We start from the raw sequence: 25,175 nt of genomic DNA, 5'->3' as shown, positions 1-25,175 counted from the left end.
TCACAGTTTTTTTTTTTTTAATTTTGCTTTTTCCTTCTTTTCTCATTTCCCCCATGCCTAATTAATTAGACATTCTGAATTGTTTCATTTTATTCTGGAGTTCTTACATCCAAATTTGTGTAGCTTCAAAATATCCTCTAATCACTTACATACTTAGTGAAGACAAACTAATCCAACTATTCAAAATATGTCTAACTTATAGTATAAGATAAATATAAGATTTTAAGAAATTTCTGAGAATTTTGTGAAAAGGGAGAATATAATTTTTTGCTGTGAACTAGGACATGTTTTATTTATGATTTGTAGAAACAAAGGATTGAATTCAGAGGACAGGGCCACCAACAGAACCTTTCCTGAGCTGTGCAGTAGGGCTGAGGATATTTCTTGTTCACATCCATCCTAGGTTTGGATTGCTGGCTCCATTTCCGGGCTACGAAGGGTGAAGGGTAGAAGACTAAGAATCACTATTCAATGATGAACGGTTGAGAAACTTGAGACTTGGTGTTTTAGAAAATTTAGTAAGCCAAAGTGGATTTGTGAGAGTTATTCCTATAATGTTTTATCCAGGTTAATTAGGGAACATGATTGACTTTCCCTTAAAAGTGGGCCTGGAAAAGATATAGGCAGGAGACCTTAAATTATCCTTCTCTGAAGAAACTGTGTTAATTCCGACTTCCAAAGATTTCACATAGTTCCTGGCACACAAACATTTGCTAATCATATTTAGAGATGGGAGCTTATTCAGAAAGCATTGCGAACTTTCAGTTGTAGCTTTCTGTGCTCCGAAGAGCTGAGGATGGTTTCAGCTGGAAAGGAGGGCACTAGTTTGAAGGTCTTGATTAATGAGGATGTCTGGAGTATATGCTCCTTGGATAACACTTCTTTTCCTTGCCTATTCGAAAGTTGCCAATGTTATAGCTGTGCTGCCTGTCCTGATTTATTTCGTGGAATCGTGCAGTTTCTTCCATATCTTAGATGATACCATTTTTCCTACATAATTTGCTTGATTTTCATGTGCTCTATCAGTGTTGGCAGGGTAGAGCTCTTGATACCAAGACATATAACTTATGCCTTAAAGTGCCAGAGTTTCCAAGGAAGAAGAAACATGGGCCTCCCAAAATAGGAACCCTTAAATTAGAAGCAAAGAACACAGAGGCTATCTGATTTCTTCCTAAAACCCTGGTTGTTATGCAGGTGGGAGGGGGAAGGTATTAGGAAGAGACTCATGAAATGCTTTAGTGGAAGAAGGGGTTGCTGATTGCTGCTGTCTGAATGTTTATCGTCTCCCCAAATTCATATGTGGAAACCCTAATAATCCCGGATAGTATTTGAAGCTGACGCCTTGGATGGTGATTAGGTCATAAGAGTAGAGCTCTCATGAATGGGATTACTGCCTTTATAAAAGAGGCCCCCAAAGGCCCCTTATCTTCTCTGACACATGAGGAACAGTGTGAGAAGGCACCATCTATGAACCAGGAAGTGAACCCTCACTAGGTACAGGATCTACTGTTTCCTTGATGGTGGACTTTGCAGCCTCCAACACTGTAAGAAACATATCCACGTTGTTTATAAGCTACCTTGCCTGTGGTGTTTTATTGTAACAGCCTGAATGGACTGAGACACTTACATACTACACCCCTTGAAGCCAAGTAAGAATGATTCTCAAGTGAACTCTCTTGGCACTTTGGAAATCAAGCAATCAATATGTAATCCCCTACATTGTGCAATTTCCTGTGTTCTCTGTCCCCTGCTTCTTCCTTTCCAGTCTTACCCAAGAATTCTGTAAGGTCATAGGTATTGAAAATGGTTCTGGGACTGATATTATATGCATGCAATGACCTTTCCAAGTCATTTTTATTCTAATCTACAACATAGTCTGAACATAACTGCGTTGAAATTCAAATAATTTATGATAATCAGTGAGCTCTCTCTTCTTTTTCCCGGAGGAATCCCCATCACCCATTCTGATATTCACAATAGGACTTCCTCCACTTATCTTTGATTATGTCAGAACTTAGAAATGATTCAGAAGATGGTAAAAGAAACCCGAGGACATTTTCTCATCAAACTTGCTCTCATGAAGCTGATAGGTATTAAATAACCTTAAGCAAAACACAACCAGCCACTGCTTTTGGAGCTACTGCAGAGGAGCCTTGGCCTGGACCCTTTTATGAATGGCCTAGGGCAGGGAACAGTCCCTAAGCTGCAGCACCTGCTTCTTGAGAATATGCATGTGCAAGCCCTTCTGAAAAGGTTTCCAGGGAAACCATGTAACTTTGATTCCTTTTTCTGAAATGTATTAAGCACTAAACGTGCCTGTTAGTGCCTGGGGTTCTCATTTGAAATCAGAAGCTGTTGAAGAAAAGTGTTTGCCTGAAACACACCCACATACCCCGAAACCATTTTTATGCTTTCCTCACTAAATGTCAGCTGCATACTCAGCTGTGGAGAACTAAATGACCTGGGTTCATTTGTGGGGTGAAAGAGAGAATTAACTCCTTTTCTTCCTGTCACTATGATGGCTATTAGGGAATGATAGTCATGTTCAGACTGAGCAACTGTATCTTCCCAGCTAGGCCCTGTGTACATTAAACCTTGTAGACAAGGCAAATATCAGAATATCTTTATCGACATTTGTTAATATGCACAGAAATACTTGGGCAAGAAACCACAGAAAACTTGTCCAAAATATTCCCCATGTCTCCATTGATGGTGACAGATTTTGAGATTCTTGGTCTGTTCCCCTGCTCTTGTTTCTTGTTTCCATTGTGGTTGGGGTAGAACCTGGGAGAGCCCACATCCTCAATCAAAACTGCTTGGCCTGGAGGCAGATTCCTGACCAAGCTGAGCTACTACAGTTTCATTGGAATGCAAAGGTGACGATGTCCACTGTAGAGGCACAAGCCTGTAATCCTAACACTCAGGGAGCTGAGGCAGGAGGATCACTGTGAGTTCAAGGCCAGCCTGGGCTAAAAAATGAGTTCAAGGCCACCCTGCACTACATAGTGAGACCCTATCTCAAAAACAAACAAACAAACATGATGGGGGTTTAAACTAGGTAACAAAACAAGAGATGAGAGGCAGCCAGGGTTTACGTACTCCGCCCAAGGGAAAAGAGCAATGTGAAGGGAAACTCTGAGGAACACATAGAGAAAGATAATGCAGAGAGAGAAGGGAGAGAAGACAAGGAAAGACTTCTGGTGGCCATGGGGAGACCTGGGAGTACTTTCTAATCCAAGGTTTTGTGAGACCGATTTATATGCTCAAAACAAATTGAACTTTGAAATTCAGTGAGAGCATCGATTTTGTGTTACTCCAATCAAAAGGCCCCTCGTAAATCACTCCTCTTCTAGAATCAGCTTTTCTTCCATTTCTTTCCAAATGGCTGGACCTGTGGGTTGTTGGTCTAAGCTGGTGCGGTGGTAGGTGTTCACGCTAATGACACTGCAGAGATGTTCCTGCACTGACTGTGGCCACACTCTTCACACTGGGCGTGGATATGTGACCTACACTGGAACGTTGTTCCCTAGTCACAGGGTGGTTTCTGATGGGTGTATGATGTCAGTGGGGCTTTTCATAGAACTGACACAGAAGGATACAGACAGGGAAACACAAGCAGATTCACAGCTTTCCAGGAGGAGAAACTCCCAAGCTTAGGGAGACTTTTTGGGTAGATGTGGAAGGAAACTTTCACAGAGTTCAGCTCAGCTTTTTGTCTAGATAAGAATCATGAAGCCCAATGAGACAGACATGGCTTGCTCTTAAGTGGAGGCTGACTCCCTACTTCTTGAGTACTTCCCCCAACCCTGTTCTGCTTCTAGTACTTTCTTAATGAAAAGAGAGTTTAGATTCCTGAGTTCTTCCCTTCTGGGCTATGATTGTAATAGGTAAAATACATATTGGCTATGGTTGTAAAAATCAGTATAATATGTATCTTGGATTTTGTTTTTATGATAAAATTGAAGCCACTATTTTTTAGGCAAATTAAAGAAAAGTATAAGTCCACAGACAATACGAATGAATTTTTTCCTTTCTAAACCTGTATGTGTGGAGTTCGCTAATTTCAACCCTAGCTATTTTAGGCTGTGCTTGTTCTGATATCTTGTAAGACATCATGTATCAAGGTCACCTGAACTTAGTTAACCTGAATAAAAGGATGATGTATAAGGTCAATTTAAGTTTTGTCTGTGTACCACATGGCCCTTAACTCCTTTCATTACACAGATGATTCCCACTACATTTTAGACCTTCTCTCTTGACCCCTGGATTCTCTGTGTGAGATCTTGCATAACTGCTTTGTCCATGTTATACCCATGATACTGTCCAGGTCTACTCCATTTTACCCAGTCTATTATAGAGTCTGTCCTTGTCTTGCCTCTGGGTACTTCTTCCCTTTCATATTCTCCAACTGACCATCTTTAGAATTACTTTTCTATGTTAAATTGGACAGGCTTTTTTGGCAGCTGTGTTAGTCATTTTCTTATCCCAGAACAAAATATCTGACATCTGTAATATAAAGGAGGATAGGTTTACTCATCTTACAGTTTCCAGTGGGTTCAGTCCATGGTAATTTGGCTCCAAGGCAGAAATAACATTGTGGAAGGTCATGACCAAGGAAAGCTCCTCACCCCATGGCAATCAGGAAGTAGAGAGAAAAGAGAAGAGCCAAAGATAAGAATGTACTCTTCAGGTTGTACCCCCAATGACCCACTTCCATCTAGACCCCACCTCTTAAGAGCACATTCAATTACTGAACTCATCCATGGATTAATCTACTTATGAGTATGGTTCCCCCTGATCCAATTACTTTCCAAACACGTGAAACATTGTGGGGGATATTTTAGGTCTAAACTATAATAGGAGGGGTTGAGTTTGTACCCATTTCTCCTTTTGAAAACAGCACTTGGATTTTCCTTTGAGTATCTCTCAAAGGAAAAGGGGTTTCATCTTCTGACTTCATCTTCTGTCTCCAAGGATGGGTGCTATCTTCCTCTGGTCAGTGTATTTACCTCCATAATGGTTGACCAGAGCTTTCCCTGAGATTCAGCCCTGGATTCTTGATGAAACTACTGAGGTGGAAGCAATCTCTTCTTTCCATGGAGTCCAAGCTAGTAGATATAGCCTCTAGCTGTTGATTTTCCATCTTTGCCCCATCTTTGGAAAGAATACCCTTGAGAAAGAAGGGGAAAGTAGAGCTGAAAGATGACTTCATTTATGCATTGGCGTCAGCTGGGCCTGCTGCCAGTTGCATTTCTGCACTTTCTAGTGAAATGAACCAACACATTCTTTTTTTGCTAGGTCATTTTGAATTAGGTTTTAGTCACTATCAATCTGAAGAATGGCCATATCATTATTGTCCTTAAAAGTTATTTATGCCTTTTAACTCCATGCAGGATAAATCCAACCCCTTCTTCTCAGGTTCAGGGCCTTTTAAATTGTTCCCATTTTACCTTTTGCTTCCACTCTTTTGCCACTCACCAGATATTCCTGCCATGGTAGTTCTTGACTCACTTTGTGTTTTTACCCAGTATTGCCTGTGTCTTACTGTCAGCTCAAGGGAGATTTTTGAAGGGGAGGTCCCCAGGTTAAAGGACACATGTATGTAAGACATCAGCAACAGCAGGTAGCATAAAGCAGAGTGCAAGAGCATGAGAGTGTAAGAGTGCAAGAGCAACTTGCATCTTTTTGTATAATTCTTATAGAGGTTGTTATCATATATTTACATTCTTGTACAGTGTTGTAAACAGCACGTGTGTGTTTACCTGTGCTCAGCTATGGTTACATAACTGTATCCCACTGTGTGCTTGCACTAGACAATGGGATCACATTCTCAGGTGTCCTGACATGCTCCTGAGCTTTGAAGAAGTCTAAGTGGTTCACCACACTTACATGTCTATCCTCAACCCATCCGCAATGCTCAGACCACAGGTTGAGATCCTACTGATATATCAAGAACTAACTCAAATGTCACCTCTAACAGGCCTTTCTGGTCCCTTTGAATGAACTCTAGCTGCCTTGCATTTTCTTGGCATTTTATGTATTATAATGTATCCCATCCTGTCTTATCTTCCTAGGCAAGAGTTGCTCTATATTTCTGGTCCCACTCCGAAGCAGACATCAGTAGATGATGATTTAGCATAGGGTTTCCTTCATTAGAGTCAAGTGTGAACGTACCTGATCCCTCCACCAGGTGGTGCCTGACTGGTATGGGTTTTCCTGAGGTCACTAGCACAGCTGAGTGTCTTACACATGGAAACATTGAACAAAGAGGTGGTGAGAAGAGATGGATTGGTCTCAGGGGCTTCCACACTCATTTTCATATGGGTGTTGATGGTACTGAACCAGTTTCAACTACCAGTTTCAATGCTCACATCTGTGACTCTTCACCCTTCACTACCGCCTCTTTTTCTAATTGAGGATTATCAGGTTATAATATCCCTTAGTTATTGCTGGTTGATCAGGTCTGCAATCTCCCGGAAAAGTGTACGGTGAAGGTTAAATAAAAAGGCAAATGGGATGATTTCAGGGCTCCGGGAGGATCAAAGCCCTCTCACAGAATTTGAGATTCTCTCAGGGCTAAAACCAAGACCTTTTCTGGGTGCCTTGTATTTATTTGGTTATCAGAAGAAGGGAGGGGAGTACCCAAGAAGGGAGGAATCACTCAAAGACTTCTCCAAGTAAGTACTAAATTAGGATTAAGTTAATCCACCCAGGAGTGAGATGCCTGAGGCCATAGTCTTTATCTAGTTGAGAAAGGATCCAGGTGTCCTTGTCTGTGATCTTGTCTTACCCTTTGAGGCTTTCCGGCTTCATTCACCATTATATGTTTTAGTAGGGCTTAATGACTCAGAGAGGTTCACTTACTATGAGTCTGCTGCCAATTTCCAGACAAGTGGCCTAGGCTTTGGACAGATTCACAAGTAAACATAAAAAAGCCAACTGATTAGTTTAAGTCCTGCTCAGATCTGCCTCATAGTGGTCTTCATCAGAGGATGAAAGGCTCTAAGGTGGCAGCTCTGAGCTGGGAGCTGGTTTCCCTTAAATGTTTTTTGATGGTTTCTATTAGGTTTGACACCTGCCATTGAACTTGCACCTTTGGAAAAACTAGAAAGAAGAAGAAGGAGAGTAAGAAAAAGTGGGATCACTATTTTGTAAAACAGGGCTTAGTGAGAGCTTCTTTTCTGTCATTATCATCATTATCATTATCATCACCATCACCCAAGTGCCTGCTGCAGTGCATGGTCCAGCTCTAAGATTGAGGAAAAACAATCCTACAAAAGCAGGGTTGTATGGAACATAGTTTGACAAAAGTGGGATTGTCTATATGTCTATGTGAAACACACATAGACAATTAATTTTCTTTGTATTTATTTGTTAAGTCAGGCCTTTTGGGTTGAAGGTTTCTCGACAAGCTGAAACTAATACAGTTTATGAACATAGATTATTCTTAGGTTACCAGTTACAACTGCTGTCTACAAATCCTGATGATGGCTGGGGTTGTGCTGTTTTTAAAGTGACTGATATTTCCAAGCAACTACTCTGTTCTGGGCATTGTGCTAAATTCTTTCAATGCATTAATTATTCTGTCTTCTATAATCATCAAAATAACTCTTGCTACCTAACAAATTACTCCCAAACTTAGTGACATCAAATTCCAATAGTTACTGTTTCATGATTTCCATGGATCAAGAACCCAGGAATGACTTGGTTAGGTTCTCTGGTTCAGGATCTTTCTCAAGGCTCCACTGGAAAGACACACATCCTCGTGCACTGATATGTTGCTGGCTGAAGTCAACTCCTTTCCTGCAGGTGGCTGGGGACCTTCCTGACTTCCTTGCCTCATAGGCCTCTCCACAAGCATCACAGTTCACAATCGTGGCGTGGCACAATGGCTGAAAGAATCCTCAGAATCAATGTCCAATCCCAAGAGGGCCCAGTGGGCTGTCCTTAACCAAAATATGTCACTATGAGCAAGTCTCATAAAGACAGCAGTGAACTGAAGCCTCTGTGGTTTTTATGGATAGAACCAGGAAGCAAGAATAAAAGAAAAAAGAAGGGCACCTGGGCAGGAACTCATGTAGCAGATAGGGGAAGAACAAGGGATGATCAGGGTGGTCTGTTAAATGACTGACCTTGAGACCAATCTAAGTGATAAGTTGGAGTATTAGAAGGACAAAGATCAGAGCATTCATTTCTTAAGGCAATGCATTCTGATCCTACTTGGACTTGTGGCCCTGTAGACTCTCTTTTAATTTCTAACCATGTGTTCTGGGAGGTTTTGAGTATGTGTCTCCAAAAAGTCCCTACATATCCATCTCATACATGTCTCTGGCCAATGCCCCCACACGTAGAGCATCTCAGGACGTGGCAGGCAGTTCCATCAAGCTGAGCATGTAAGAATGAGAGAGGTAGAGGATGTCAGTAAAATGGAGGACAGGGGTTTTTATGACCTAGTCTTGGAAGTGATGTTATACCACCTTTACCGTATTGTATTGTCAAAAACAAGTTGGTATACCCAGCCCATACACAGTGGGAGGGGATCACACAAAAGCATGAATACCAGGATGCTGTGATCACTGGGCACCATTGTAGAGATCTACCTGCTGCAGAGAGATAGATACTCTAATTCTCATTTTACAAAATAAGAAAAGCGAGGCACCATTTGAAAAATCAGAGATGATAGGCGAAGCACGTGTATATGCACTTCATCACATATGATGAAAATTCATGTCTCTCTCTCTTTTTTTTTTTTTTCCTTTTTTGTTTTTTTCCAGTATCGGGGATCAAACTTATGACCTTGCGCTTTCTGAGCAGGTGCTGTACCACTGAGCTAAATCCCCAGCCCCTGATACTCACCTCTCTGAGTAGCATTTCTCAAGCACAGGTTGGGACGTCCTGAGCCTCCTTGTTTGTTTCACTTTCCTCACTTACAGCATCTGCCCTCTGTCTTGTGGAGCCTGGAACCAGTATCCTTGGCTTCCCCAGGGAGGTTGTTGGAAAGGCAGATGCTGAGGCATCATGCCAGACCCTTGGAGCCAGAGTCTGCATCCCCAGGAGGTCGTGTGCACGTTAACATTTGGGAAACATTGCTCCAGATGATCTCCTCTTTAGGGCTCTCTGCTGACGTCACATGTCCCTGTGCCCTTCCCTGGCCCTGTGTTATTTCAAAAGAGCAGGAAGTGAACGTTCTTATCACCTTTCACCTTGTACAAACAGCAATGAAGTAAGACTAATAATGGGGTCACTATTGATAAGATAGACCAGGAGCCCTTAACATGGATCATCACAGACAATTAAAAATGAAAGTTGGCATTTGACTCTAGAGTGAACTGCAGCTAAGCTGTCCAGAAAGTGAGTCTTCCTTAGTTACATTTTATTTAGGCAACAAGATGAATCACAAAAGCACTGTGGTATGTGAAAAAAGCCAGGTCTAAAAGACAATGTGTTGTATAAGACCACTGAAATGAAATTCTAAAAAAGGCAAAACTCCAGAGACAGCATTTCAGTGGTTCTTAGGGGTTAAGAGAGATGGGAGAGAATTTACCACAAAGAGGCACAAGAGAAATTTCTGAAATGGTGGAATTGTTATCTCGACTATGATGATAAATATGCATTTATTAAAACTCATAGAATTGCACACACATGTAAAAATTGTCAAATTTTATAGACATTGATCTTCAATAAAGCTGATTTTTTTTTAAAAAGAAGCAAATCAGAGTTAGCACTGTCAATTCATTCCAGTTTTCCTGATTTTCTCCAGTTGGAGAATCCAGGAGCTGATTTACATTGATTAGAATAGCTCATCAAAGAAGGGTGCTGTTTAGAAGATTTCTTGGTATCTGATGTTGACAGAGAATGGGAATTATTTTCTTTGAAATTGTACTGGGAGGATGACACCCTATTAAAAAAATCATAAGAGTTCCATACTTTAAAGTACTCCTAAAAGTCATACTCCAGTAATGCAGCCATTGAACTTTTGATTTCCTTGAAAAGGAAAGAGATAATCATCGAGCACTAACTCCAGGCCAGACATTGGGCCTACTTAATGCTTCACTTATATTATTTCATTTAATCTCCTCAGCAGTTCTATAAAGTAGGTGCTGCTGTCCTCTCCAGTTTGCAGAGGAGAGAACAGAAGCTCAGAGAAGTTGGACAACTTATTCAGGTGACAGTTAGTACCTGGATTTGGGATGATCTAGTGCCAAAGTCACTTAACTACCCTCGACCCTAAGCTGCTCAATCAGCACATTTCTCAGATTCTGAAATGGATTATTTCCAAGTTGCTGGCTGAAAATCCACCCATATCAACCCCCCAGCCACATTTACTCTATATTTCTTCCAGAAGTTTGTAACTCTTTGACATAGATTAAGTAGGTCAAGACAACCTACTTTCTGGAAGCCTACAGAGATCTCCTTTATGCAATTAAAAACTGAGCAAAGAGTTGCTTCAAAGCAGAGGAATTGTCTTTTCTGCTTTCTTGAACCAAGGATTGAACAGAGCAGAGCCAGGGAGAAGTCAGGGGTTTGGCAGTGGTTTGTGTCCAGGAGATTTCCCCAGGAGAAACCCTCAGGAATCACAAGGCTGGTTGCTTCGTAGAACAGGGGCTTAGTGATTATACAAAGGAAAGGTGCAGTGCATGCATGTGTGCGTGTGTGTGTGTGCGTGTGTGTGTGTGCGTGTGTGTGTGTGTGTGTGTGCGCATGTGTGTGTGTGTGTTGGGGATGAGGTACTGGGGCTCAGTACAGCTTTGGCCACCATACACATTTGGTATGGTAATAGAAGGCACTTTCACTCATAACCCTGGCACTCAACTGTAAACAGTGAGGGTAATGGTGGACAGATCTCTGCCAGAGAGTAGGAACATATTTTAACTTTTAGTGTGGTAGAAAGATTCCGAGTTGGAGTCTCAGAAGCCTGCTCATCTGCTGTGAGATGCACAGACATACAGCCTTGGTGCTGCAAATGGACTCTGTGTTCTTTCAGCTGTCCCTGTCTGCATTCAGTCCTCCAAGTGAGAACGCCAAGGGCATGTGGGGGCTCAGAACTCACCCTGAGAAGGGGCATTCTTAGCAAAGCACCAGCAGAGAGGCTCACTCGTTCCTGCTAACGAGTAAACGTGTAAAAAAGGTTGACAATCATGAGAATGAAGCTCTTTGCACTTCCCAGGGGGGATCTCAAATGTGAGCTGAGAGCTCATTAGGGCCACAGAACCTCAGGAGGTTTGCAGAGCCTCGAAGGGCTGCACCAGAGGCGGCGGTGAGCAGTCCTCAGTGGCTGGATAAGTAGCAGCCCCAGGTGCCTGGCTCTAATGGCATCCTCGCTCTAGAGGAGGAGTCAACCCTGCCCAGCCGAATGCGATCACAGACAGGTCCGGTCTGGTAATGCAGCGAGCTTCATCACAGACATTTTTATGCTCCCAAAGTTCCTACAATAGCTTTGATACTGCTGTTTGATAATCACTGACCTCATAAATTTTTTTTTTCTTTTGAGAAAATTTCTCTCAGTTTTTAATGTGGTATAATGCAAATTAAAGGATATGACTAACATGCAGACTACATTTCTTTTCCAAAATGAAAGTACTTCAATTTTCCCTCCTCATTGAGAAAATCAAATAATGAAAGTCAAGTTCCTCACACCCAAGATAAAAATAAATGCAAAGTAAAAACCTATCACTATTAATAGTATGGTATGACTACATCTTCCAAGCCATTTTGTGTGTGTGTGTGTGTGGGGGGGTGGTTGACCTCAGGGGTGCTTGAGCACTGAGCTACATCTTCAGGCCTTTTTTATTTTTTAAGACAAGCTCTTGCTAAGTTGCCCAGACTAGCCTCGAACTTGCAGTTCTCTTGCCTCAACCTTGAGAGTGATGGGATTACAGATGTGTGCCGCTACTCCCAGCCTTTTAGCTTTTTTAATGTACACACAAACCTACCTTTGAACTCGAATGTGATCGCAGTGCAATACTGGGCCGTAACCGCCTTGTTTCATCCCTCAGTTGGTTACAGGTCTACTTTGACGCTACTGCGTTTGGATCTGGTTTGTCTTTTCAGGATCTTTTTTATAGGTCACTGCATGAGTGTGGTTTACTTAACCAAGCCCCTTCTGAGAGACTTTTAGGCTGTTTCTCATTACTGGTTATTATCTAGAATGCTGCTAACTAACTTTGAGCCATAGGTGTTTGCACATTTGTACAGTCATTTCTGGAGTATAAATTCTTTCAAATGGATGTGAACTTTATATAGATGTGGGGACTTGCTTAGTCACAGTATAGATGCCTTCTCATTTTGATAAATTTTGTCAAAGTGCTGTGCATCAATGTACCAACTTGCACTAAAGCTTTCGATGTGTATTACAGTGCCTTTTCTTTAAATCAGTACCAACTCTGGGTAGTGTAGATCTTAGCTAAACTAGCAGGAAGATGAACTTAAATTATTTTGATTTGCACTTGTTTTGTTAATTGCAACTTGCAGTCCAGAATTATTGGATTGGGTGAAACTGAAAATAAGTCAACAGAACAGAACAGAACTCTTAAGAAACCCTAACTTATTTTGCTTCATTCATATTGTTAAATATAATTACCAATTTATTACATAATCATGCAAACAAAACCCAGCACACCAAAGATAAGAATTTGCTCCAGAAACTTAAAAATTTTTGAATTTATTTCAAAAAATAATTCATTTTCATTAATACAGCTTCCAAATCATGTTATACAATTCCTGTATCTAACATTTAAAAAAAATCATTTTCTGTTTGTTTGTATTTTTCTAGTACCGGGAATCGAATTCATGACCTTGCGCTTGCCAGGCAGGCGCTGTGCCCCTGAGCTAAATCCCCAGACCCAAAAATCATTTTCTGGAAAAGATATATTTACCATAGTTAATTTTTTTAGAATTCAAGAGTATTCCTTGGTTGACATATTCTATCTATAGCATCCGCTTCCTTTCTTCTCCAAGTATCACTAGTGCCAGACAGATGCAATCCTATGGGACTAGGTCTAAAACACCTACTTTCTTTCCTTTCAGTGCTTATAGTTCCCCTCCAAGAGCAATGTTTGAGGCTCTAGTGTACGGTCATAGAGATGAGGTATTTCCGTTCTACCAGAAGCAACATTCTGAACCAGGCACTTTACCGTGCTCCTACAGACATTGTTTCCAGGTGCAAAACTGGACACCAAAGCCACTGCTCAGACACACACAGCACCAGCTGCATGCAACCTGTGTTAGTCACCCATGCTGTGGGCCTGATGCTGAGATGGGCTCTGGACTCAGTTTAATGCTCTACTATTACCAGCTCACATTTCTTAATCATTTTCGAACAATGGGACCCCGTTTTCATCTTTCACGGTACTCTGCAAGGTATGTGGCTGGTCTCGGATACACATAAAGGTTGCCTCACCCTGATTCATTTGACTTGTGATCTGTGTTTTCACTGGGCATTGAAAATAGAGTCATGGGTAGTCCCCCAGCAGCAGAATAACCCTAGTTCTGAAACACTTCCAAAAATATAAAAGTTGTTGGTCATAAAGTTCATTGGGAGTAGTAAAGGAAGACACAAAGGTGATTTCTGTTTACCTGTAAGTCTATAAATTGAAATCACGTTCTCATTGGAGTATGGAAGAATAAAGCTCGATGTGAGATCCTATCTCTGCCTCTCTCTCTGCATATTTCAGCTTCATGAAAGAATTGGTTCATTTGAAGAACTAGTACATATGCACGTACACTAATAAGCTAAATATAAATACATTCCTTTGTAATTCTTTATCATCAAGATGATTATTTCAGCAATTCAAATGCAAAGCAGAATCTATGAAAGATCTGAACTTAGCTATTCTTTTGGCCTTTTTTTTGGACTGGAGATTGAACTCAGGGACTTCATACTGAACCACATCTTCAATCTCTTAAAATTTAAAAAATTTTTAGTTTGAGACAGGGTCTTATTAAGTTGCCCAGGTTGGGCTGGAGTCCATGATCTTCTGCCTCAGCCTCACAGAGTATTGGGATTACAGGCATGTACCACAGTGCTCTGCTTGGCTCTTTTTTAAAGCATGCTCTTTGAGTTAAAATCATCCTGTGATAGTGATACATGCATGCACATGTGTTAGCAGCACAATGCACAACAGCTAAATCATGGTAGTGGCCTGTATGCCCATCAGCAGATGCGTGGATAAAGTAAAAGTGCTATAGATACACACTGGAGTACTATTCAGCCATGAAAAAGGATAATTTTGAGCCATTTACGGGAAAATGGGTGGACTTTGAGAATGTAATGCTAAGTAAAATAGATCAGTCAGAAAAGGTTAAATATCATATATTATCTCTAATATGAGAGACCCCAAATATAAACAATTTAAAGAGCAAAATAAACAGCCATCTTAAGGAACAGGGAGGGTGTCCCAGTGGAGACAGGAAGAGGGTCTGGGAGGAGGGTAGAGAAGAAGATGGGGGTAAAAAAATATCCAAATGCAATACATATCAAACCCCCAAGCTGAATGTACTAAAAGAAAAGTTACAAGTTAAAAAAAATAAAGTATCTCTTCTAAATTAGCATAATTCTTCCTGTTTTTCTCAAAAGAATGGTAGGAAATTATGGTCTAGAAATGCCATAAAAATCTCGAAGCTTTATTTATAAAAAAGAAATAAAGTTTCACTACATGGCATAATCCTCTGTACAAGGTGTAGAGCAAGATTTTGAAAGGAGGAGTTGTCAAGGAGGAATAATTCTCTGCAGACACGTACAAGCCGGGGGAGGCTCTGGGCCAGGAGGCTGAGCTGCCTAGACCTTCCAAGGCTACATAGGGTTTCTTCCTCTGGCTGTGTGTCACAGGCACTCAGAGTACCTAGAGAAGGACTCATGTCTGAGCCTCATCTCGCATGAATTGAGTCATAATCTCAGAGTGGAGCTCAGGCAAAGGTATTTTTAAAAGGTATCCCTGATAATTCTTATTGTTTATAGCCAGGGTTAAACTGCCCTTGGCTTTTACATATACTAAAAGAAAGGCTTGGACTACCTCAGCAGACCAAGAGTTATCTGTCTTGAAAATTTACATCTGCTTATACTTAAATGTAGACAACATTAATGTAGTCAGTCACTTCTATGTAATTTTTTAGCAGTAAGTAAAGCTACCACGTAAATAATTTAATGATCTTTCTAAGGTTGCAGAACACTGAAATAAGTGATAAGATGTTCATGAGATAAAGATATTTTTAAAAGAAAGAGCTCATAACTGCTTTTAGGAAATTTGAAATGTATTAAAGTTTAAAAATCCTTTAAACTGAGAGCAAGTAGTGTTCTTCCGAACTGGGGACATTTTTTAGATACCAAATAGCGTTTTCCATTAAAAAGGACAGAAGAAAGTGTTCAGACCAAAATTTTCAAATTAAGGCATTTGGAAACATATTCATACTTTCTAGACTGCCCCCTCTGAAAATATACTTTTTTTTTTTTTTTTGGTTTTTCTTGGTTTTTCTCCGGTACCGGGAACCTAACTCACGACCTTGCACTTGCCAGGCAGGCGCTTTGCCGCTGAGCTAAATCCCCAGCCCCCTGAAAATATACTTTTTAAAAAAATCAATTAAATGTCTTCATAACAATTCTATTACTCCTGGAATAGAAATTCTTTTTCAATCAATTTTTTGGGTTCTAGGGTAAAGACGTCCTTGAAGATTTCCCCAAGTCCATACAGGGCTGTGAAGACTGGCACCTGGGAAAGAAAAGAGACAGGGAGAAGGGGAAAGAGAAAATATGCAGGCAAGAAGTGTCCCTTTGTTCCTTCCCATTCCTGTGGGGAGTGAGGGTGGGGGAGAAGGCAATAGGAATTATACCCCATAATTCACTCTGGCAGAACTTGACAAAAGGCCTCATTTCTATGCTGCATATTTGAACCCTGGAGCCAGACCAGAGACACAAGATTCAAATTTTCCTCTGTGTGTTGTATCCCAATTATGTACTGTGAAACACACTGAAAAGACTAACTTGGGCTCCAAGCTTTAGTATATCTGCAGACACAGGATGGGAGTAGGGTGTTGGAAGCATCATTTAAGGAACGAGACAAAACTTACAATGATTGCATCTTTTTTTCTGTAAAAAAGCTTTGTTGTGGCTCGTGTTTAGATGTTCCCCCCAGCCTCATTTGGTTTTCCCAGGTGGCTGGATCTAGAGTGTGTGATGCTGGGACTGATTCATGGTACAGTACTAGGATCAAGGGCTCTAGGATTAAGGGTATGAGTGCTACCCACCTGGATAAGATATAAGCAATAGTCAAAGCAGTGGTCGTCCCTTGCTTGGCTACCTTCTGCCCGCCACGAACTGTTTCTCCTCTGTGATGCCCTCTGCCATACCACCCTGCCTTGGAGCCAGTCAGCGATGGACTGAAACCTCTACAAACGGTGAACTAGATAAATCTTTTCTCCTTTAACTTTGGATGTCAGGTATTTTGCCTCAGCAATGGGAGAAAAGTAGTTAAGAGAAGCTTAAAGAGCGCAAAGATAACCAAAACTAAGTGTGAACCCAGATGGAAACAAGAATCATCAATTATTCTAAAGAACTTCCAGAGAATAATAACTTTCAGTAATAAGGTGGGCAAAGGGTCAGGCACAAAAAGGAAGTCACCAGTCCATTTAAACTTAGAATATTCTCCAACATCACTGAGGTAAATAATAAGAAACAGACCTGCAAGTGGACCCAGCCTTGATAGTCACCAAACAACCAACTGTGCCAACATTTTTTTTCCATTGAGGAGTTCATCTAGGGAAAGAGCTACATTTCCTAAGTGCCAGCTTCCACTCTGCCCTGCTGCATTTTAATTCCAACTTTGGTGCTTGGCATGCTGATTGAAAAGCTGTAGAACACTGTTTTCATTCTAGTCCAAAGTATTAGGCTGAGTGTTTCTCTCCTTGTTTGATGCCAAGAACAAGATGCAGGAACCAATTAAACTGCACAGTCCATCCTTTGTCTCTACAAACTTCAATCTGATCCAGAAAATACTTTTTAGCATCCTCTTCACTTTTCCCAACTGTAAGGGCATCCCGGATATAGTCGATATCTTCTTTACTTGTTAACTGGGGCATTCCGGTCATCAGCATCATGGAGAACAGGATGATCAGGAGGTTTGTATGATGGCGAAGGGCTAGATAAGCTTTCACACAGACATCCTGAATGGAAGAGAAGAAACCACCATCATTAATTTTATAGTAACTGCAGGCTGAAAGAATTGGTTCACTCAAAGAGCAAGTATGTATGCATGTGCACCATAAGCGAAATATCAGTACATTCTTTTGTTAATTCTTTCATCAACAAGATGGTTATTTCATCTTGTAATGACACATGTAACACACATGGCATTAGTGTTCATGAGAAGAAACCATCACAGGCCAGCCAGATCTGTACTGCAGATGAAAAACTTGAGAACAAAGCCTATTCTTATAACTCTTTTTTTTTTCCCCTCCGGTACCAGGAACTGAACTCACGACCTTGCGCTTGCCAGACAGGCGCTTTGCCGCTGAGCTAAATCCCCAGCCCCTCTTATAATCTCTTAAACAAATCAGTGCAGTTGCACAGATCCAGGCTATACTAAAGGAAAACTAGATGGTTCAGGTACGTTTCATATTTCTTAGCCTATGTTTTAACTTCATTTCTTAAGAAATTGAAGGTGGAACTATCCGTAGATTCTGAAGAGGAATGAGTCACTTTTGAACGCCATCCTGGAATCAATAAATTTGATGTAAGCAAAAATCATGATTGCCAAGAGCTAATGAAGTCCACAGCAATGAAGGAGATAGTGTCTGAGGTTTAAGTGTTCATTTTACACTTTATTCTCTTCTAAGAAAACAGCTGAATTAGAGTTTCTCTGACTGATTCTCAAAATTATTGATCTTTGGAATTTCAGTACAAATTCTGAACCCTGTGTGAAAGAGAGGGCTTTAAAAAAATACCATAGGTGACACTTCCTCAAAAAACTTTGGAGCAGGTGATACAGGTGAGCTGTGAACACTTATAGGGGAACAGGTATCATTATATCATTCAAATTGTTCCAAACTATAGGAAAAGATGCAAAGTTTTCAACATTGTAACATGTGAAAAATCCAACCTTACTGTGATAACATGAGAAAACAGATAAAAGAAAACTAAGGTGAATGATTTCAAGTATACTTTAAATAAGATGATAAAACTAAGATAAGAAAACTATAAAATGTTAAAAAAATAACATTCTGTAATCAAATAGTTCATGCCCAAACTGCAAGATTACTCCATTAAAAGGCATTGTATTAACATTCATTTCTGATTTTTGAAAAGGTAATATGTAAATTAATATGAAACTGAATTGTAGCCATGTGAGGAATTAACTGATATTATCAAAACAATTCTGCATAATAGAATGCCAGAAAAAGAAATGAAGTAAAAATCAGAAAAGTGAAGATAAGATTAATATTTACATATGACATAACTGTTTTCTTAGGAAACTGAGGGAAGAAAAATTCAAATATCATTTTAACTGGTTATAAATAAACTATCTTGTTATACAAATTGATAAATACAATGTTATAAATAAGAGCCATAAATTGGAGAGTATAATGTAAAAACTGGTGCTGTAATAATGGTTACAAAAGCATTATACCTAGAATTAACACAAACAAAAAAAATACATAGAACTTATTTTATAACAAACTATAAGACTTTACAAAATCATATAAAGGAAAACTTCACTGCAGGGAGTGACAGGGCATGTTATTCAAAGATAAACTGCTTGTTCCCCACATGTGCATTATTTTCATATTATTTATAAACAATAAAATTTCAATAAAATTCTTATTGGATAATTAAACTCAGAACTCACATGTGGTTTTTCAGTTCATCTAGCATAACTAGAGCCTAAGAAGATATTTTGAAAAACAATGGTAATGAAAACCAGTGCTTGCTGCAGCAGATATTAAAACATTTTTTAGAATTATAGTATTAAAGAATAGCAGGAAATAGTATTTATTCTATTTTCTTGTCCAATAGGACAAGAAAACTTGTGGAACAGAACAAAAAGTGCAAAGGCATGTGGAAAACTGATCTAAAGATGGCTTCTCAAATTGGCAGTGAAAAGATTTATTATTTGATAAAGGAAGCCAGAGTGGTTCATCATTTGGGAGAAGAATCGAAGTTAAAGTTTTACTCTATGTGATGCAGCAGAATAAATTCCAGATGAATTAAAGACTTAAATGTAAAATGGGGAAATATTTAAATAACTGTGGATTGGGAAACACTTTATGAAAAATTCCAAGGTGGAAAAGATGCAGAGGTTACAAAAATTTAAACACTTTTTGAGGATAAAAGGAAACTATAAACAATTGTTAAAATGACAAAAAATATATTTGCAACATGATATATAACTCTGATACTCTCAGGCCCTGAAATAGTTCTTACAAATCCATGAGGAAGAGATAAATAGTTGACCAAAACTAAAGGCCAAGGAGGTATATGAGAATTCACACAGTAAGACATAAAAACAGATCACAAACCTGTGAAAAACACACAATTCATTAATAATCAAATAATCAAATAAATGAAACATAAAATGAGATGGAAATATTCATCTACAAATTAAATTTTTTTTTTGTTTTGGGGGTTATTTTTACAGATAATGCCTTATGTCTACCTTTAATAGGTTTGTAGTAGATGGGAACAAATCTAACTTTCTCAGCAGATCATCTACTAACATGCATAAAAATCTTTCCAGGGCTGGTAATACAGCAGCCCAAGCACCTGCTCGGCAAGTGCAAAGTCCTGAGTTCAATTCCCGGTACCAAAAAAAAAAAAAAAACCTCTTTCCAATGCTAATACATATCATAGAACTGAATTGTGATGGTGACAACATAACTGATGGCATTTATCAAAATTTGTCAAAATTCACAGAACTATACACTTGATATAGGTGAGTTCAGCCTCAAAAAATGTGACTTCAAAACTAAGTCTGGTGTGGTGGTGCGTACCTCTCATCCCAGCATCTGGGAAGGCTGAGGCCAGCGGACTGCAAATCTGAACCCAGCATGGGAGTCTTAGTGACTTAGCGAGTAGCTGTCTCAAAATAAAAAAAAAAAGATAGGCTGGAGATAGGGCTGAGTGCGAAGGCCCTGGGTTCAATCCCCAGCACTGCAGAAACAGAGACAAAAACAAATCTGCAACCTTTAACTCAGAAATTGCCATGCTAGGAATTTACCTTTTTGAGAAACTGGATAATTTGCAGCAGCTTCTCTATAAGAAAGCTTACTGGGACATCATTTAAAAATGTGGAAACTGGAAGGCCACCTAGGTGCCCACAACAGGAGACTTATAAGAAAAGCTTTATGAATTGCACCTCTGCAGGTACAAGAGTGACATTGTAGAGGAGTGTTTTAAAAGCACGTAAACCAGTTTACGTTAGAAAATAAGAATACAACAGCACACATTATCATCCCACTTTGCTCAGTTAACCCAAAGTATTTATATGGAAAAAAGAATAAAAGGTGGCAGGTCAAAATGTTCATAGTGATTTTTCCTTTTGCTTTTAGTTCATCTTTAATCTATATCATTTGTGGTACAGTAACTACAGTGGTGACAGAGGGCAGGCCTGTGTTATTCTGTATGTCAGGGGTGGACTCTGGATGCATCTCCCTGTCCAAGTTAAAAAAAGAGAAAGAAAGCCAAAAACACACAGGCGTCTTCTAAATAAGGCAATGGATAAATAGGTGGGTAGATAGATAGGTGATAGATAGATAAGGCCTGGCACAGAGGCCAGCCACTAGCAAGTGCTCAGGACCTGTCAGTCTCTTTCTTACCTCCGACTCCCATCTCTCTTCTCTGTTTACCATGAAGCAGAAGACCATTTGGACTGTTCCTGCTGCAGCTCAGGCCTCAACTGTCCCTTGGCTACTGCCCCAGTGCATTAGTGCTCTTGCATCCTTAATGACTCCACTGATGTCCGGAAATAATTTTCTTTTGCTCATGCCTAGGGCCCACTGAGGTCTCTCATTTCTTGGTAATTACAGAGCATAAGTGCAGCCTGCACCTCAGGCTACAGTCTCATTAATTCACACAGGCATGACATTGGGGGGGATGCCTTTTGATTTTGAATTCACGTACATTCTGATTTTTAATTATTTTCTATCCTTCTGTACACTAGGGGCTGCCTGCTGTGGGAGCCCACTGTGTGGTCAATCTCTTTCTAACAGAACATTTTCAAGGAGGGAAATTAACCTGAGGCCATTTACCACACGGACCCATAGGTGCTCAGTAAATACTTCTTAAGAGGTGACATGCAGATTCAGCCACACCTGCAGTACCAAACATGCAAGAAGGGAGAGGAGTTGCCCTGCTTCTCTTGAAGGTCATCTCAGTATGATTTTCTTTTTCTTTTTTCTTTTTTTTTTTTTTTTGGTTTTTCTCCGGTACCGGGAACCGAACTCACGACCTTGTACTTGCCAGGCAGGCGCTTTTGCCGCTGAGCTAAATCCCCAGCCCCTCAGTATGATTTTCTTTCAGTGCTGTGGATTGAACCCAGAGCCTCATGCATGCTAGGCAAGCACTCTACCACGGAGCCACACCTCAGCCCATGTGGATGTTTGTCGGTGCTAATTTATTGAGCTAGCTCTGATGCTCATACATCAAGATGTCTTCTAGGAGAAAGAAATGTCCTTCTTGAATGTAACTGCATGTCCCATGCTTTCAGACACAATGTCCAATTCCTACTTGGTGCACAGACTTAAAAACTTGGTGTTGATAAATTGTCCTTTGCTTTAGGTACTGTGTACGAATTTAAATTTGGGATTTTTTACTGATAAACTGTCACCAAAGAAGCCACTACTCTCTGGACCTCAGATTTCCTTATGTGTAGAATGAGAACACTAATACTAACAATAACTATTTCAGATGGTTGTGGTGAGATTTAATTGTCACGTAACTGGTTTGTTATTATCAATATCATACAGAACTGTATTGTTGAGCAGACACATTTCTCAATGTTCAGGAGGTCACTTTCTCAACTGGACCATCTGTCCAAAATGTCTCCTTACCTAGTGAAGACCTAGGGGTTGTGAGTTTGAGTGGGGAACACCGGGCTCTGCTTGTGTTGAGAGAGAGTGCTATCTTCACACCGGGCCCCTTGCTGGGGCAGCAGGACAGAGGCTACGTCTGTAGGTGGCTCTCTTGCCTTGTGGGGTGGGGTTGTCCACCTGCTCCACCCACTCAAGCCTCAGAAGTTTCATTTCTGTCCTTTGCTCTCAGCTACAGGGTCTGAAAGTGTGTCCTGACCCTTCTGCTTGGGCCCAGGGCCCTGTGGTTTGAGGGACCCTGAGGATGTGGCTTGGGAGCTCAGGGGAAAACCCAGAACGCAGAAGTTACTGACTGTACAAACAGGATTTTCCCTTTGGCCAGGTTGTTGACCTCAAACATTCTTCTCAACTGCCAGTTGGAAGTTTAGCATTATTGAATAGAGAAGCTTAAGACGGTCAGGGAGGAAGCTGATTTGGGAACGTGGCTTAATGTACATGTTAATGATGTGGGCACAGAAAACATTACATTATTATTAATGTCATTAGCTGGAGCACCTTCCATTAGTAGCTAATAAATAGGTCGAGCCTACATAGTACTCTGCTCTTGATTTCATTGTTGATTTAAATGCCTTAATGATATCATCCAAGTACTAAAAGGACTTCTTTTATAAAGCTACCACCTCCGTGAGTCTTGGAAACAAAGGAATTTATTACCATTTCAGTGCCCAAACTTTGACTTGATTTGCAAACTGTCCCCAGGAACAGTTCACTAAGTGGGTAAATAACTTCTATACATAAGTGCATACTTTCTCACTGATGAGTTGTGACAGCATTAGACTGTCCAAGGACACAAGGAATACTTTTTCTGACAGTCAACATTCTCCATTCTTATCTAGAAATTACTCTACATATTCACAAAAATGAAGAAGTAACATTAGGACCATGGAACAGAAACTCCAGGGTAAGATTCTGAGGCTGATGGGAGAAAAGAAAAATTCACAAATATTCATCAATGAAAAAATATGTTCCCAACCATTTATTTTTCCTAAATAGTAATGTTGGCTCTGCCTGCTAAAGGAAGGACATAGGGGAGAAAAATATTTCCAGCCCAATGCAAAGGATTATATTCTGCTTTTTTAAAAAAATCAAATGCATTGGCTAGCCAGTGTCCCTTGGAGTTAATTTGGAAAACCAGGGAAGGTAATTGATGAATAAACTTAATAATGTGGGAAGAAGAAGCAGTCTCCAGCAAATCTCAAAGAGGGGTGGTCCAACATTGGCTATGTCCTTGTGGAATGTAAGTTAGGAGTCTTACTTCATTAACCCAGAAATTATTCTTAGGCTTACTGTTTGGGAAAGGGCTTTGTTCTTAAATATTTAGCTAGAAACTTATTAGACGCTTAAAGGTCACAGATTGAACTGTTTTATGTTAGTCAATATTCTGAATAGCTTGTAGGTAAGGTCTCTGTACATTTATCTCCCAGCCTTGCTCTAAAAGAGCTCTAACATGAACTGTCTGGATACAAAAAAATTAAAATAACATTAAAGGTGGACAGAGAAAGGAGAGGAAATAACAAAGAAAATGTCCCACCATAGGTTGGAGAGGGAAGCTAATTTAAACTATACATCACAAATCCTACGTAGCTGCTATGACTGTCCTTTAAATGTATCTCGAGCCAAAAGGAAACTCAAATACATTTCTCCATCCAGTGCTTAGATTTTTAAAAAAATCTATTTGTTGAGGAGAAACACTACCTTCCTAAAAACAAAGACCAATAGAAAATTCAATGCAAATTAAAACAACATTGAGATTCATTCTCACTCCAGAAAGAACGGCTCTTATCAACAAATCAACCAATAACAAATGCTGGCAGGGCTGTGGGGAAAAAGGAACCCTTCTGCTCCACTGTTGGTGGGAGGGTAGACTGGTACAACCACTGTGGAAATCAGTCTGGAGATTCCTCAAAAAATTAGTATTAGAAGTCCCACTCAACCCAGCTATCTCCCTTCTAGGTATTTTCCCAGAAGAAATGAAAATATTATATCACAGAGATATATGTGCACCCGTGTTTATAGCAGCACAATTTGTAAAGGCTAAATCTTGGAAACAACCCAAATGTCCCTTAACTGAGGAATGGATAAAAAGATGTGGTATTTTTATACAATGGAGTACTACTCAGTTATGAAGAAAGATAAACTCAAGGCTTCTATAGGTCAATGGATGCAACTAGAGACCATACTCATAAGTGAAATAAATCAGATTCGCATGTGTAAACATTGTATTATCTCCCCAGTGTAAGAAACTGAAAGAATAAATAAGATCTAAAATGTACAATAGATATAGAGAAAGGGAACAAAACTGCTCAAAAGAAAGAACAACTGGGATGGGGGAAAGGAGAAAAGAAGGAGATACACAAGATAGCTAACATAATTGTCCTTCTAATTTCTATTGGTTTATTGAGAGGAGGAGTTAGTGCTTATATTGTTTGATCAATTTTGCATACCTGTATCTGGTAATCTGAGAAGCTACTTTGAAGATAACAATATGCAATAGAATAACCAGTGTTAATTTCCTATCATATTGTTTTGAAATTCTGTATCATTTTTATTTTTTTATCTTTAAAATAAAAAAGAAAAATAAATAGCATTTTTAGTTTAAGAAAAAAAGAAAATTCACAAAGAATCTTTACAAAGAGTACATTTGTAACATGGTGAGCACTAGTCTCAGTAGTATTTTTATGGTGGACAAAAAATTCTTTAAAATAAACTAACCATTGAGCGCATGACCCCAGATGAAAGGTTATTCTTGACTAATGTTGAAAGTAATAGTGGTCTAATATCTAAGGCACTGAGTGGTACTGCCCACTAGTGGATTAGCTTACAAATACCATGCAAGGCCGTCTCCTCAGTCTGGGATTGGTCTCTTTTCCAGAATAACGATTGATTTCCACAAGCTCTACCCAGTCCTAACAGTGTGGCAGCCCTCCATGAGTCTGCAGCTGAGGGAGACATAGCACTAACGTAATTCTCCCTCCTGCCATGGCTGACGCCAGCCTTCTTCTGAGGGCACGTTCTAACAGATGACGCGGCAAGGTCCTGACAGTCCTACTGGGGTGGATGGAGCCTGAGCCTGCTGACCCAGGCAGTGGGACAGGGTGCAA

At 40.0% G+C, this 25,175-nt stretch overlaps 1 protein-coding gene and 2 long non-coding RNA genes across 6 annotated transcripts in view; 1 reads left to right on the top strand and 2 right to left on the bottom strand.

Moving 5' to 3' along the window:
* Positions 1-25,175, top strand: part of LOC106147796 — a 28,984-nt gene that overhangs the window by 2,656 nt on the left and 1,153 nt on the right. The window lies entirely within an intron of this gene.
* LOC102029721 lies at positions 4,533-7,790 on the bottom strand. The gene is made up of 3 exons (XR_259835.1): positions 7,666-7,790; positions 5,010-5,170; positions 4,533-4,620 (listed from the first exon to the last, which is right to left on the bottom strand). It is a non-coding gene; the product is annotated as an uncharacterized LOC102029721 (long non-coding RNA).
* Positions 16,674-25,175, bottom strand: part of Pik3cg (phosphatidylinositol-4,5-bisphosphate 3-kinase, catalytic subunit gamma) — a 30,860-nt gene continuing 22,358 nt past the window's right edge. For all 4 annotated transcript variants that reach the window (XM_005377269.2, XM_013510652.1, XM_005377268.2 and 1 more), the window contains one exon: positions 16,674-17,154. In XM_005377269.2, the coding sequence (XP_005377326.1) occupies positions 16,876-17,154 (279 nt within the window). In that variant the 3' untranslated portion in view covers positions 16,674-16,875. The remainder of the gene's footprint in view (positions 17,155-25,175) is intronic.

Source organism: Chinchilla lanigera, unplaced genomic scaffold, assembly GCF_000276665.1.
Source record: "Chinchilla lanigera isolate Chin_1 unplaced genomic scaffold, ChiLan1.0 scaffold00009, whole genome shotgun sequence".
NCBI lineage: Eukaryota > Metazoa > Chordata > Mammalia > Rodentia > Chinchillidae > Chinchilla > Chinchilla lanigera.
Note: the sequence above shows the minus strand (reverse complement) of the source record. Positions and strands in the feature narration are given on the sequence as shown.